This window comes from Rousettus aegyptiacus, unplaced genomic scaffold (assembly GCF_014176215.1).
Source record: "Rousettus aegyptiacus isolate mRouAeg1 unplaced genomic scaffold, mRouAeg1.p scaffold_m13_p_13, whole genome shotgun sequence".
In the NCBI taxonomy this organism is placed as follows: Eukaryota; Metazoa; Chordata; class Mammalia; order Chiroptera; family Pteropodidae; genus Rousettus; species Rousettus aegyptiacus.
Window position 1 is genome coordinate 38,349,639 of NW_023416288.1, and position 14,747 is coordinate 38,364,385.

Sequence of the window (14,747 nt, forward strand, 5' to 3'; positions counted from 1 at the left end):
TTGGATATAGGTGTTTCAACCCTAAAATCGACCATCTCCAACAACCTCACTGCAGTAGAATTAAAAGAAATAAACTGCTTCCATATAAGCTGCACAGGTCAATGAGTCTTAACAGTTGACTAGGCTTAAGCTTTTGAAAACACTACCACAGTCTGACACAGAACATTTCCACCACCTTCAAATCTCTTTGACGTTCACCCCAACTTCAAACCAACTAGCCCCAGGCAGCTTTTGATATGCTTTATGTCTCTAGATCATTTGCATTTTCTAGTTTTATTACACACACACACACACATAACTAAAAAATGCAAATGATCTAGAGAGACATAAAGCAGACATATGTGTGTGCATATATACATAGGTACACATATATAGTGCTAAGTGGTATTCTGTTGTGTGAGTACCCAATTATTTATCCATTCAACAGCTAATGAACATTTGGGTTATTAGATTCTAGTTTGGAGCTCTTAGGATTAAAGCTGTGATGATTGTTCATATATGAGTCTGTGTGTGGATATATGTTTTAGTACTTCTTGGGTAAATACCTAGGATTAGAATGGCAGGTTTATAAGATAGCTTAGTGTTTAGAAGAAATTGCCAACGATTGTTCAAAGTGGTTGTATCACTTTACATTTTGATCATCAGTGTACGAAAGTTTGTTTTTCTATATGTTTGTCTTCTCTACTACTGCTAGTCTTTAATTTCAGTCATTCTAAGGAATGTATAATGAAATCTCCTTGTGGTTTCAATTTGTATTTCTTTTATAACTAATGATAGAATTCAATGATATCGGGTACTTTTTCATCTATTTATAGGCCATTTGTATATCTTTTTTTAGGGAGATGTCTGTTTCAAACCTTGCACTTTTAAAAAGTGGGCGGCTTGTCTTATTATTGAATTATAAAACTACTTTACATATTCTGGATATAGATCCTATGTAATATATACATGCGGTGAACAATTTTTTCCACTTCTTGGCTTGCCTTTTTCTTTTTTACACTGTCTTCACAAAGAGCAATGTTTTTAACTTTGATAAAGTATAGTTTATCAATTTTTTTTAATGTTTCATGCTTTGTGGGTCCTATCTGAGAAAACTCCACCTACCACAAAGACTTTGTTTTCTTCCAGAAGGCTTACCATTTTAAGCTGTTATGTTTGGGTCTATAATCCGTTTTGAATTAACTTTTGAGTATGGTATGAGGTAAGTGTCAAAGTTATTTTTCTTTCCATATGGGTATCCATTTGTTCCAATGCACTTTGTTGAGTAGATTTTTATGTCCCCACTGAACTGCCCTGGCCCCTTGTCATATGTCAATGATGAACCAATTTATGAACTTTCAATTCTGTTCCATGGATCTATGTATCTGTCCATTCACTGAGAAAACACTGTCTTGATTACTGTAGCTTTTGAGTATGTTTTGACATCGGGTAGTGTGGATTTTTTAACTCTGTTCTTATTTAAGATGGTCTTGTTTGCATGACTACATAAAGCTTAGGATGACCTTCCAATTTCAACATAATCTTGCTGGAATTTTGATCGAGGTTTTGCTGAATCTACAGATAAATTTGGGAAGACTTGCCATCTTTACATACTGAGCATTCCACTACGTGACAACAGTACAGCTCTCAGTTCATTTAGGTTCTTTAATCAGCAATGTTCTGTAGTCTTTTGGTGAAAAAGAGCTATATTTGTTTTTTAAAGTTACTACAAGGTATTACATATTTTTGTTGCTATTGTAAAATAATTTTTATTTCATTTCCTAGTAGTTTGCTGTTTGTCTATATACAGTTGACTCTTCAACAATGCAAGAGTTAGGAGTACCACCACCTCCCCCCGGCAATGTAAAATCTGCATATTACTTTTGACTCCTCAAAAATTTAATTACTAATAGCCTACAGTTGACCAGAAGCCTTACCAATAACACAGTCAAGTAACACGTTTTGTAGATATGTATTATATACTCAATTCTTACAATGAAGTAAACTAAACAAAATGTTATTAAGAAAATAAAGAAAATACATTTACAGTAGTTATTGAAAAAAAGTACATGTAAGTGGACCTACACAGTTTAAACCCATGTTATTCAAAGGTCAACAGTATATATATTTTTACATTAACCTTATATTCTGTGACCTTGCAAGATTTGTTATTAGCAGCTTCTTTACAGATTCTTAGGATAGTCTACTTAGGTAATCCAGTCATCGGCTAATATGGACATCTGACAGTATTGCTGAGAGTAAGATCAGGTATTGTCTTGTTCCCAATCTTGGGAAAAAGCTTTTAGTTTTTCACTAAAACATGACGTTAGGCTGTGGCTTCTCACAGGTGTCCTTTATCAAGTTGAGGACATTCTCTTCTGTTTCTAGTTTCCTGAGAATTTTTATCACAAATGAGTGTCAAATTTTGTCAAATGCTTTTTATGCATCTATCGAAATGACCATATGCTTTCTGTGTTTTTTTTTTAATATGGTTAATTATTTGAATTGATTTTTTTAAATGCTGAATTAACCTTGCATTCCTGGGATAAATCCTATGTATTAGATTTCCCCAGAAAAACAGAAACAATTGTATATACACATACATAGAAAGGGATTATAAATTTATTATAGTATTTTATTTATACCTAAAGAACTTTATCATTTTTCATAATGCAGCTCTGTTAGTGATAAATTTCTGTGTTTTTCCATTATCTGAAAATAATGTTATGCCATCTTCATTATTTAAGAATATTTTCGCATGATGTAGTATTTTGTATCAACGTTTTTTTCTTTTAGCACTTTAAAGACGTTATTTCATGTCTTCGGTTCTCCATGACTTCTGATGAAAAACCTACTGTAATTCAAATTACTCTCCTGAATATAATGTGTCATTTTTCTCTAATTTTATCTTTGACTCTTGGTAGTTTGACTAAGTGTGTAGGTGTGTTTTTCTTTGAATTCGTCCTGTTTTACGTTTGTTGAGCTTCTTTAATCACCATATTTGGTAAGTTTCCAATGATTATTTCTTCAAATATTTCTTCTACCCCATTCTCTCTCTCTTCTCTTTCTGAGACTCCAACTGTCCTCATGTTTGACCACCTGAAATTGTCTCGCAGGTTCCTAAGCTGCTCATTTTTAAAAATCTTTTTCTTCTACTTCTTCAAATTGGATAATATTGATTGATATTTTCTTAACTGATTATTCTGTCTTCTTCAACTTGCTATTAAGCCAATGCAGTAAATTTTCAATTTAAATATATTTCAGTTCTAAAATTTTTATTTGTTCTTGTTTATATTTTGATTTCACTGCTTAAATTTTACTGTATTTTATTACAAGCATATTTTCTTCTATTGACACCCCTTCAAAACTTGTTTGATTTTGTTCCCACTCTAGAGCCCTCAAATCATTGGTGGTTGTGTGTGTTTGTATTTTGTTTATAGTTTACAATTGTTATTTGCAAGAGGATTGGTTTATTAGCAGCTAATCTGGTTTGTTGAAAGTAGAATTCCTTGTTATTCTACTTTGAAATAAGGTAAATACTGGTAATACATTAATTTACAAAGGTCCTAAAGAGTCAAATGCACTTATGTGTCCAACAGAATATGTTGGATATTAAAAGTGTTTTCCCACAAAGACAAAGAACACTAACATGTTATCTTTCAGTTAATGGACTTCTTCAAAGAGCATACTTCGTCTCTCCTCACGGTTCCTTTCCTGGCCTCCAGATCTCTCCCTTGTCTCATACTTACCTCCAGTCATCCTTTGAGAGGTTGATCAAAATATTCATTTCCTCATCCTCTTGAAGAAGGCGATAAGCTGCACTTAAATGGTGATTTTCCAGTACAGACCTATCGTTGTACAGAATGGCTGGGTCGGATCTGAACAGCAAGTCAAGCAAAGTAATTTAAGATGTTAAATGGTTGAGACTTTTCAGGTAACTCTCTCAAGCTAGAAGGTACCATCTCTTTTTCCTGTGTTTAGCAATTATCTTTAACTCTATGCCATTCATATTAACCAAAAAGCGAAAACACTGCAAATTATCAATCGATACATGTAGGGCATTTTAATATCACTATGTAGAGGTAAAAGATGTGATATCTAACCACGGAACTCTCTGAAAAGTGTTCTATAACCAGATCTCAATTATCTGTACTAGTAACAAAGGTAATTTTTTAAAAATGTGGGTCAAGTCAAACTTTCTTATATTTTCTGGAACAATTTAATTTTTACTCAATAAAAGAATTTATTTTAGTTATAATTCCCTGAACACATGCCACCAGGCAAGTACAGTTTACAGGTTCCTCTGGTAGTATTTTAATCTTAAACTTTTGCCATATAGAAGCAATATATGGAAAATTGAGAGTAAAGAATATAAAATTATGTGACAATTGTTAGTCACTTTCACAAAGACCATTTCCACAGCTGAATGACACCAAACACAAAGCTGTACACCATTTCAATATGCTTAATTAATGAAATCCTAGATTATTACAGCTTATTTGTTTTTCATCAAAGAAGATGAGTCCCCGGGCTGTAAAGTGACTTCACAGAGTCCCATGGTGGCTAAGTGTCAGGGCTGGAATGGGGGCGAGATCGCCTGACAGCTGGGCCGTGGCTCCCTAAGATAACTTCTGTTTGCCACTGGCCAAACTTTGGAACATGTCTAGCATACTTTTAAAGTGACAGACTTAACATACCATCAAAAAACAAGGAACCTGGTCGCAGGCTTAGTTTTCTGAATGGGGAGCATGCAGGCTAAGATGCTTTAAAGCTCTGTTAAAGAAGGCCACTAAGGGGTTTATGTTTCATGGTAAAACAAGCCTAACTGAAACCCACTGGAATTTTCCCACTCCTACGGTGAGAGCACAGAACATGCAAATTTTGAGGTGAAAGATCTGATCTAATACCTGTTAGGTAAGTAAGGTGCCAATTTGTGTATTGTGTGACACTAAGCTATTTTCAAATTCCTGTCATTAAGCCATTTCCTCTGCATGGCGACGGGGTTCTGATGTTGGTGTCTAGCCAAGATCCATGTGCAGTTGACCCCCCACCTCTCTTCCTCAGCGGGTGCTGTTCACCACAGTCTCTGTCCTCAGAGCCAAAGACCCACTCGCGGATACCCACTCAACAAAGCAGCTCTGTGGAATTCCCTGTGTTTGAGGACCTTGCAACAGAACTACAAAGGGCTGTTTTGCAGCCGCTGAGACTACTTTCCGTGAGCAGGGAGGAGGCAGTAAATGAAGAGAATGGCTTCGGTCCTTTTGTTAGCTTCCGTTCTATTGAAATTCCCCTTCTGAACACAGATCGGATGATATCGTCTTCTTTTGTGTCCCTCATAATTAAGTGTTGGGTTCATTAAATACATGTGGATTGATTTATGAACACAAACCTATCTGAAGTGTGCACCTGCTTTTTCAAGTGAAATCAGTGAGTGTTTATTGAGTGTTCAACTCCTGCCTCTCCCCACTATATGCTTTCTCTTTGCCTTGCCACCTCTCCCCAGATACTGGCTTCTTTTGGTTCCTATGTCAAAGCCCGGTTAACCCTCTGTCAGATTCTCTCCAGTTCTACATTATTGTCTTAAGAGAAAATAAGTTCTTAGTGCAGGAGAGGGCAGGTAGGGTTTTATCTTAAATGGAAATAACCATTGGTACAGCTCGCTTGGAATTCTGTGCTGAGAGCAATACTAAAATCTGCAGCTAGTAAGAAAAAGTACCAGAGGTTCAGAGTGGAGCACTTGGACCCATAATTAATACCACCCCTCCCCCTGGAAATCGGCATTTACCTGTGCAATTAACGAGGGAGGGCGCACAGGCAGCCCACAGTGAAAGTGGCCTACGTGAGACAACCTAGGTCCTTAAGCCCTGTGCCAGGGAGGGACGCAAACACTGAGCAAAACACAGATGAATCAGGGAGAAGGACAAGAGCATCACCAGAACCCCAGAGATCAGAGGGTAAGCAGGCTCGGTTATTGTTCACAGTAACAGAAACACTGCAGTCTTAGCCCATCCTCACTGATTTAGTCTACATGACATCCTCACCTCTACGTAAAGCGTTCTGCTTCCATTAAAAATAGGTAGAGTACACACAGTACATACATAAATAACAAATAGCTAATGTTAGTATAGAAAAAAAAAAGTTCCGGATTAGATATGAATAAAAGATGAGAATTAGGAGCAGATGGCTTCTTGGTTGAAGCTGACCAGGCTGATCTTTTGTTTAAAAGTTCACTTTTTTTTCTCAGAAACTCAAAACAATCATGCAAAAGAAAGGTGACTACACCTTTCCAGCTTATAAAACTCTACCCCTGCCCCCTCTTGCCTCTTCTCCAAACACTTCAACATCCTCACCGGGTCTGAATGTGGAAATTGTTGGTGGTTCCGGTGTGCTCATAGTCATGGATGGCAGCTGAGAAGATTATAGCAAAAATCTCCAGCTCCGTCAGCCAGTTCTGAAAGGGAGATTACAGAGCAATCAGATCATCTGTCTCTTCGTCAAAGTCTTCGGCTTGCTGACAACACACCCACATTTCTGCCTTTCTACCCTGCAGCTGCCAAGCTATCACCAAACACATGTTTTCTGACAGACAGAAATGGATTTTTTTTTTTCTTCTGTGAGGAGACTAGGGGACATGTGATTTGAAAACAGCATGCCCAGCAAGGTGGAAAAATCTAAAGAGTAGTTTTATTTTTCCAAGGAAGCAAAAAATAATGAATATTCAGACTTTAAAAGCCCTCACGTGCATCTTCTCTCAAATTCCAAATAAAGTTCCTAGTTAGATACTGAAAAATATATTTAAAATGTTAAGACAATAGAGTAAGAACTAAGAGTAAGAGAAAACCTAATGTCTATCTGCCACAAGGTGGACAGGTAGAGGCAAGATAACACCTGGCCTTCCTCCTAACGTCGGAAGAGACCTGTCCCCATCCACACCACCCAAACTGGCTGTAGTTCAATGGTCCTCCAAGTGTGCTGCTTGGACCAGCAGAGTCGGCACCACCTGGAAGCTTGTTAGAAACGCAAATCCCACCCAATCCCATTGAACCAGAGTCTGGGTTGTGATCCACCAACCTGTGTTTCCCCAAGCCACGCAGATAATTCCAATGCATGCGAGAGTGTGAGAACAGCTGTGTTTGAAGCTTCCTTAACTGACCTGCGTTTCAGAGACTCTGTGAATTCACTGATGCCTCCCGTCCCTCTGTAAACCATTCTACTTGATGCCCACGTGCTAGAACTCCCACGGCGGTTCGCTCGCCCTACGGTGGCCTCTACTCACTTCGGTTACTAGTTGAACTGATGCTTACAAGTCTCAGCGTGGTTTATTGCAAACACGCTTTTGACAAACTGCACTTATCAGAATTACACATGATATAAACAAATAAAATATGAACACGAAAATGGAATTATGTCCACAGAACCTAAGTTTAGTGCTTTAAAGCAATCACTAAAAGAACTGCTGTCAAAATGCTGTGACAACTGTGAATGAGTAGAAAACGATTATAAAAATATAGATTCTGCACTCAGTTTGCTTCGTGAGTACCTTTAAGTTCCCATAACACCCCGAAGCAATAAAACTAGAAATCTTAGATGTACGGGGTTAATGCTAGACAAATATGAGTACCCTGGTCAGTAGAATTCAGAAAGCAGCCTGGGGTCTGAATTACAGATTAGTAAATAAAATATATTTATTGGACTTAAGTTGACACAAAATGATTTTTAAATGAACAGATCACTTTTTCATAATTCTCACTTTAACTTTTTTCCATTTAACTACAAATTTTGGTTTTCATCTAAGAAATGTCCTGAGAATTATTACCTTGAGGATAGCTAAGGGGAAAAGCAATAAACAAACTACATACAACCCATGAAAAAGAGACTTCATAGTTAGAGAAAAAATAAGCATAGTAATAACTCGGGGTGGGGGTGGGGGGAAATTATGCTTTAGAATATGATTTCTAGCAGAATCCAGCATGAAACGTCAAGAAATTTGTTGGCATCCTTCATAATATGCCTCGAAAATATAAATTGATGTGCTAAGAACAGAAAGACATAAAGTGAAAACAGACTAAAATGAAAAACAAACAAAACTAAATGAAAAAAAGATGGGTAAAAAAAGTAAAAATCGCAAGAAAAATGAAGCTGCAAAACCCATCCTGAGAGCAGCGAGGGGCCTCCCCCTCAGGGTTAACACTTTGGGGAGCTCGCTTGTGTCAGGCCTGTTTACACATGAAAACTCGTGCAACACACGCGACTCCTCATTTTATAGAGGAGGAAACTGAGGCTGGAGAGGTTCAGTAACTTACCCATGGCTCCAGAGTTCCTACTCATAATCTCTAAGTCCTATTTCCTTTGAGTCACTGTTCATGAGTTTACTCAATTTTACGTAAAACGATATAGGTGTAATTTTATAGTACACATTTTCCTTGATATTTTCCATACATATTTTTTTCCATTTTAGCAATGCCTTCCTTTTCTTCCCCTGTCCCCACCCACCACCCATCTGCCCTGACACCCACTACCCACTCTCTTTTCCAAGCTCGGTCAAAGTTAATTTAACATTTTAAAATAAGATTATGAATGAGAGACAGCATACCATCTAAACGAATCTGAATCACAGAGCATCAGCCCCCCCAGAAGAAGGTGTCTAAATAACTACATAATTACAGTTCTCACATTACAAATATCAATGTAAATTCCCCCCTCACCCCAAAATACTAACAAAATCCTATCTTAGGTATAACCCACTTCCAATATACATCAAAGCAACAAATGATTATAAACAAGCATACAACAACGACAAAAGTAAAACCATCACCTTTAAAACCCATTGTAACACCCTGGCTTTCAACAGTCCCTGCGGATGCTTGGCATTAGTTTTGCCTTTTGGGGCTAAAAGAAAAGAGAGATGGCATCTGACAAAAGGAGGAGGAGGCCGGGGAGGGAAGGATAATGAGGAGGAAGAGAGGGAGGGTGGGAGGGAGGAAGGGAAACAGCTTCGCGCACAAGGGACATTTAAGATGGGCCTCGAAGACTGGACCTCCGGAGCAGGAGGTGGAAGTGGAGATGTTCAGAAGAACGCACGATGAGCAAGTCCCAGTGGCGAAAGCTGACTCGCTGCGAGTCAGGACCCGATTCCCGGAGGCGGAGTGGGAGTTAGGGCTGATTAGGGCCCCTGCGATCTCAGGCATTAAAAGCCAGGTGAGGAACGCAAGTCAGATTCAACAGGCAATGAAACTTACAGGCGAGGGAGTACTTTGGTTAGCACACCACGGAGAGGGAGAAATCAGAGCCGTGTTTCGGGATAAGAGAATCCTTACAGGATGTATAGGGGGTGAGGAGGTAGACTCCCCATGGTTTAGCAATTAACTGAATGAGGAGAGCAGACGGAGGCTGCCATCAAGGAGAACGATGAGTGAAAGTTGACCCCAATACTCCTAGCCTGAGTGGCAAAAATAATGGGGGAGGTTATTAGATGACATCATTAACGGGAACAGAGAAAGTGGGAAAAGCTATTTTGAGGGAAATTGGGCTTCATATTCTAATATGGCTCATATTTCCTTGCTTTTTCCAAGTTAATTACTATGAACCCAGATGGTTTTATGACAACCCATAAGGCGTCAGAAATTTAAGTCCCACATGAATATTATTCCAGATTCTTCAAACTGCGACAAGGTACAAGCCGCAGACTCTGTCGGTATTTTACTGCCTACAAAATATGAGTGTCACAACTAATTCAACGACAGGGGGGCCTTGACAACCGGTGGTCATGGTGGCCTTGCGTGTGACAGAAGGTGCAAGCCGTGTGTGTATATGTGCAGGGGTGGTGGGGGAAGGGAAGGCAGTGGAAACGGAAGGCAAAGGGCAAGGCGACTTCCCACGGATAAAGAAAACATTAGACAATTGAGACTCTGACGTGTGAATGATAGAGTTTCTTTAGCGGTCTGTTTCCACTCCTCTATTAGTTTTCTATTGTGTCTTAACAAATTATTACACACTTAGGGCTTAAAGATTCCCTCCTGGAAAAAAAAATTTTTAAATCATCTCTTCAATTTAATTAATTAATTAATTAATTAATTAAGTTTTTAAAACGATCCCTTCCCATTTATTGGCGCACGGCTGTGGAAGTCAAAAGGCATCACGGTGCGGCTGGGCCTCGCGGGGCTGGAAAAAACCGAGGTGCTGGCAGAGCTGCGTCCCTTTCCGAAGCTCTGTGGGACAAGTCTGCTTCCAGGTACTTTTGAGGCATTCATGGAATTCATCTCCTTCACATGCTTTCCACTCGACACCCTCCACGCTCGAGCTTAGCAACGGCTGATCGCACCCTTCTCTCCCGTCTACACACTTCTCGTCCACTACGTGCTCGAGTGATGATATTAGGCCCACTTGGGGAGTCCGGGAGAATCTCCCAACTTCAAGGTTCTCTGATTAGTAACCTTCATTGTGTCTGCCACGTCCCTTTTGCCATATAATGTAACACAGTAACGAGTATGACACCAGAAGGCAAAGGTCAAGTGGGGCAAAACTCTGCCGACTGCAAACCCTAATAAAATTACTCAGCACTCTTCCACCGGAGGCCACTTAGCTGTCCTCGGTGTTTCCCTTGCAAATATGATGACGTCATAGATGATCAAACGAACAAGAGACAGTTTCTCTCTTCTAAAAAAGAAAAGACAAAAGAAAAGAAAAAAGGCAAAGGAAAGAGAAAAGGAAAAGAAAAAAAAGAAAAGGGAAAAGAAAAGAAAAAAGAAAGAAAAGGAAAGGAAAGAAGAGAAAAGAAAAGAAAAGAAAAGAAAAGAAAAGAAAAGAAAAGAAAAGAAAAGAAAAAGGTAAGAAAAGAAAAGAAAAAAGAAAAATGAATGGCGCCTTGCCCAACAAAAGCAATGAAAGGGCCAAGGTCCACTTTGGAGTTTGGACTCGACCTAAATGAAAAGCAAACTGGAGTTCAGAGCCTGATTCCTAGCTATTCTATCAGCAACTCTTCAGTCTAATTCTGTTCAAAGATTGTTCTCTTACGAGTGGGCAAAATAAATCTGAAGGGATTGAAGCATCTTCTAGGCATCCAAGTTGAGCGATAATGAGTAACATAAACAGATCGCGGTAAGTTGATGTCGCGGCCCAGACATCACTTTGTCAATGGGATGTTTGGATTCCCTACGTGTCTTACAGTTTATAAAACTGAAATGAGTTAAAGCCTGTTCCCCCTCTCGGTTTGTAATGAAAGGTTAGAGTCACAATACGTCCTCCATTCATCAGAATGCTCCCCACTGTTTTTGTAAGCTCGCGATGAAAGCGGTTTGTTTTCGGCTGCATTTCCAAGACAGAGTGGGCGGGAAGTAGTTTCTATATTTAAGAATTATTCTGAAAATGGCCTGAATTGATAATGAAAATTCAATGGCAAATGAGCTCACTTAAGAACAGTCTGCGGTATATAATGATCATTGGCTGCTACGATATGACATTTATATTAATGACAACTTGCAAGAGCGTAAATGCTTGGGAGCTTTTCTTTGGGGCTAAAAAAAAAACTGCATGTGATTCACCTTTACATAGCCATAGTACGCTATATACAGTAAGCACTAACTAAATACATGTTGAACAGATGAGTCCAAACTACATTTTCACATCTATTTTGATCCTCGTCACAATGTTTGGAAGTGTCACACGAGGCCACTGAGGTGTAAGACTATCGTGGCTGCTTTTTGGCCACTGGCATCACAGAATCATGGCTCCATATTGAAACACATGGCCCTAGAGGTCAGACCTGGGACCAAACCCTGACTCGGCTTCTGCACTTGTTCACTAGGGCTGGTGCATAACAAAATGCCATAGACGAGGCAGCTTAAGGAACAGAAACTTCTTTCCTCACAGCTCTGGAGGCGAGAAGCGCAAGCTCGAGGTTCTGGCGGGGGGAGTTAGTGGCGAGAACTCCCTGCCCGGCTTGCAGACGGCCGCCTGCCCTCTTGCTGTGCCCTCACACGGTCTTCCTCTGTGCCTGAGTGTGTCTGTGGCCTCATCCCCTCTTCTCATAAAGACACTGGTCGTATTGGATTAGGGCCCGCCCGTATGACCTCGTTGTACCCTAATTACTTCTTTAAAGGCCCTGTCTCCAAATACTGTCACTTTCTGGGGCGCTGGGGATTAGGACTCAACGTGCGGATTATATTCTTTCGTGACAGACACTTTATGACAAGGCAATCTTAACTCTGGGAATGAATTTCCTCCTATGTTTCTACTGAATTTGCGTCATTTTCTCGTCGGTTGATTTATTTCTATAATCTGGATCTTAGTCCTTGCTCTCTCTATATTTTCCTCAAATATTTCATTATGATGACGTTTTTTATCCAACAGTTTTCATTTTAATATAGTCAAATTAATCGATATTTTGTTATACAACTTTTGTGTTTTGAGGTTTACTTAAGAAAGAATTTCTTTTCTCGAGGTTATAAACATATTCTCCTATTTTTTTTATTATGATCGAATTTTTATTTTTATACTCACATCTTTAATTATTTCATCTGCTATTTGATGCACGATTCGAGTTGGGACAAAACCCTTATTTTTTCCAAGTGAACAGCTGTCCTCAAACCATTTTTCGACCTGAGCAACTTTCCCTGTACTGTTGTTGTCTGTAGACCTGTTCTCGCCTTTTCGCCTGCAATTCTTTCTTCGTTAACCTCTGGTCAGTGCTCCGTCCTTCCCTGACCTCGGGGACCGTTCATGTCAAGGGCACCAAAGGCTTCCACGTTGCCTCTGGCAGTGATTACTTACTTCTCTGTCTTCATCCCACTTGACTTTTTATCAAGTCCCACACAATTTATCATCCTCTTTCGAAGCATTGTCTTTCTTTGGCTTCTATGTCTCCATGTTTCCTTGGTTTTTGTCCCAGTATCACTGGACACTCCTTTTTAGTTACTACTGCTGGCTCTAATTCGTCGCCTTCGTTTTAAACTTTGGACTGCCCCAGGAGTCACTGCAGAGCACCTGCCCCTTCTCCAGCCACATGCCGTCTTTAGGTATTCTCATCCGGTTCCATGTCCGATGTGATATTGATGCGCCCATTGCCTGATCCACATGCCTGTCCCTGATCTATCTCCAGAACTCTACACTCATTTCATTTTCTTCCTGCCTCACATCTCCACATTGCTGTCTGATAGGGATCTTAAACTCAGTATGCCTAACTCAAAACTTTTGATCTCCCTTCCCCCAAGGTCTGCTTTGCCACCAGGCTCTCTCATCAACCCTGTTTATCAAACCAAAAATCTAAGATGTACTCTTGATTCCGTTCTTGAAGGTTCCAAATTCTATTTACCACCCCATTCTTTTAACGCTACTTCGGAAACAGAATTTTTTGTCCCTATATCCCAGCGATGTCCTTCCTAGTTCAAACTACTACCATCTCTCCAATAGACTTCTGCAGCTCCCCTCTGTAAAGGCTGCCTCAAGATCCATTCTCCACCAGAATACTTTCCTAACCTTTATCAGGTTCGTCGCTCTCCTGTCTAAGCTCTTTGGTGGCCTCGCACTGCACTTAGAATAAAATCGGAACCCACAGTTAGCCACAGTTAGCCTGGCTCCTGCCTCCTCCTCCGACCTTATGCGGTACCACTGTCCCCCCAAGTGCTATTGCCACCACACTCACTTTATTTCTGTTCCTTGGATGTAACAAAGCTGTTCTCTCACGAGGGACCTTGTACTAATCCTTCACTAACTCTTCTTCAGTTCCGAGCACGGGCCCCAAATCACAACCATCTTAGATTAAATATTACTTCCGGAAAGAGGCTTCTTCTGACTCCCTAACAGAACTCCCAGCCTTCCTTCTGTGGGTGCCCAATTTAATTCTCTGCAGAACACTAGTGATATTTTCTTGTTTACTTTTTCACTGGTCCTCTCTCTGTAGCCTCTCACTAGAGTGTAAGTTTTGTAAGAGCATCCTGTAAAAAAATAAGTGCTCTATAAATATTTGGGTGTCGTTTTTGAAATTCTTATCAATTCCATTGATAGATCTATATTGTCACCAATACCATGCTGTTTTTATTACTATTGCTTCAGTAGATATTTTAATATCTAGTAAAGTAAGAATTATTCAACCATACACATTGACTTTTTCAAAACTGTTTTTTGAGGTTGTAAAATATCTAATTTACATAAATTATGGCCTCGGCTTATCATGTTTCACTTTAAATCCTATTTGAATTTTTATTGAAATTGCTTTGAATTTATAGATTAGTTTAAGAAAAATTGACATCTATATAACACTGAGGCTTTGCATTAAAAACATAGCGTATTTCTTCACTTGTTTAAGCATTATGTTTATGCCCTTCGGTTTAGTTTTACAGTTTCCTTTTTATCAGTTTTGAAGTAAAACTTCATAGGTAAGTTACAGACTTTAACTGCTGAGCATGTATGTTTTCCTGTTACACTTGATAATTTCCAGTGTTCAGGCAGATGTTTTATTCAGATCTTACTTTATTTGATCTTATAATTTGTAGTTGGTTTTCTTGTTTTTTTTTTAAAGGAGATGATCAAATTATTTTCATAAGATGCTTCTTTAACTTTCTCAGATACCATACTCATGCACCGAAACCTTCAGAAAAATTCTCAAGAGCAGTGTTAAGGTGGATGTCCCTGCTTTGCTCCATGTTTGCATGGAACCGCCGTTAATTACGACATTTGCTGTAAGTTTCTGACAGACACTCTTTAGCACATCAAACAGGTTCCCTGTGTGGTGTTTCTGTAATTTAAAAAATAGCTTTTTAAATACTATTTTT

General features: G+C 39.2%; 1 protein-coding gene across 7 annotated transcripts in view; it reads right to left on the reverse strand.

Annotated features, from left to right (window-relative positions):
• Window positions 1–14,747, reverse strand: part of PDE1C (phosphodiesterase 1C) — a 454,332-nt gene that overhangs the window by 67,461 nt on the left and 372,124 nt on the right. For all 7 annotated transcript variants that reach the window (XM_016160242.2, XM_036230466.1, XM_016160226.2 and 4 more), the window contains 2 exons: window positions 6,330–6,430; window positions 3,729–3,857 (listed from right to left, as the gene is read on the reverse strand). In XM_016160242.2, coding sequence (XP_016015728.1) covers window positions 3,729–3,857; window positions 6,330–6,430 — 230 coding nt within the window. The remainder of the gene's footprint in view (window positions 1–3,728; window positions 3,858–6,329; window positions 6,431–14,747) is intronic.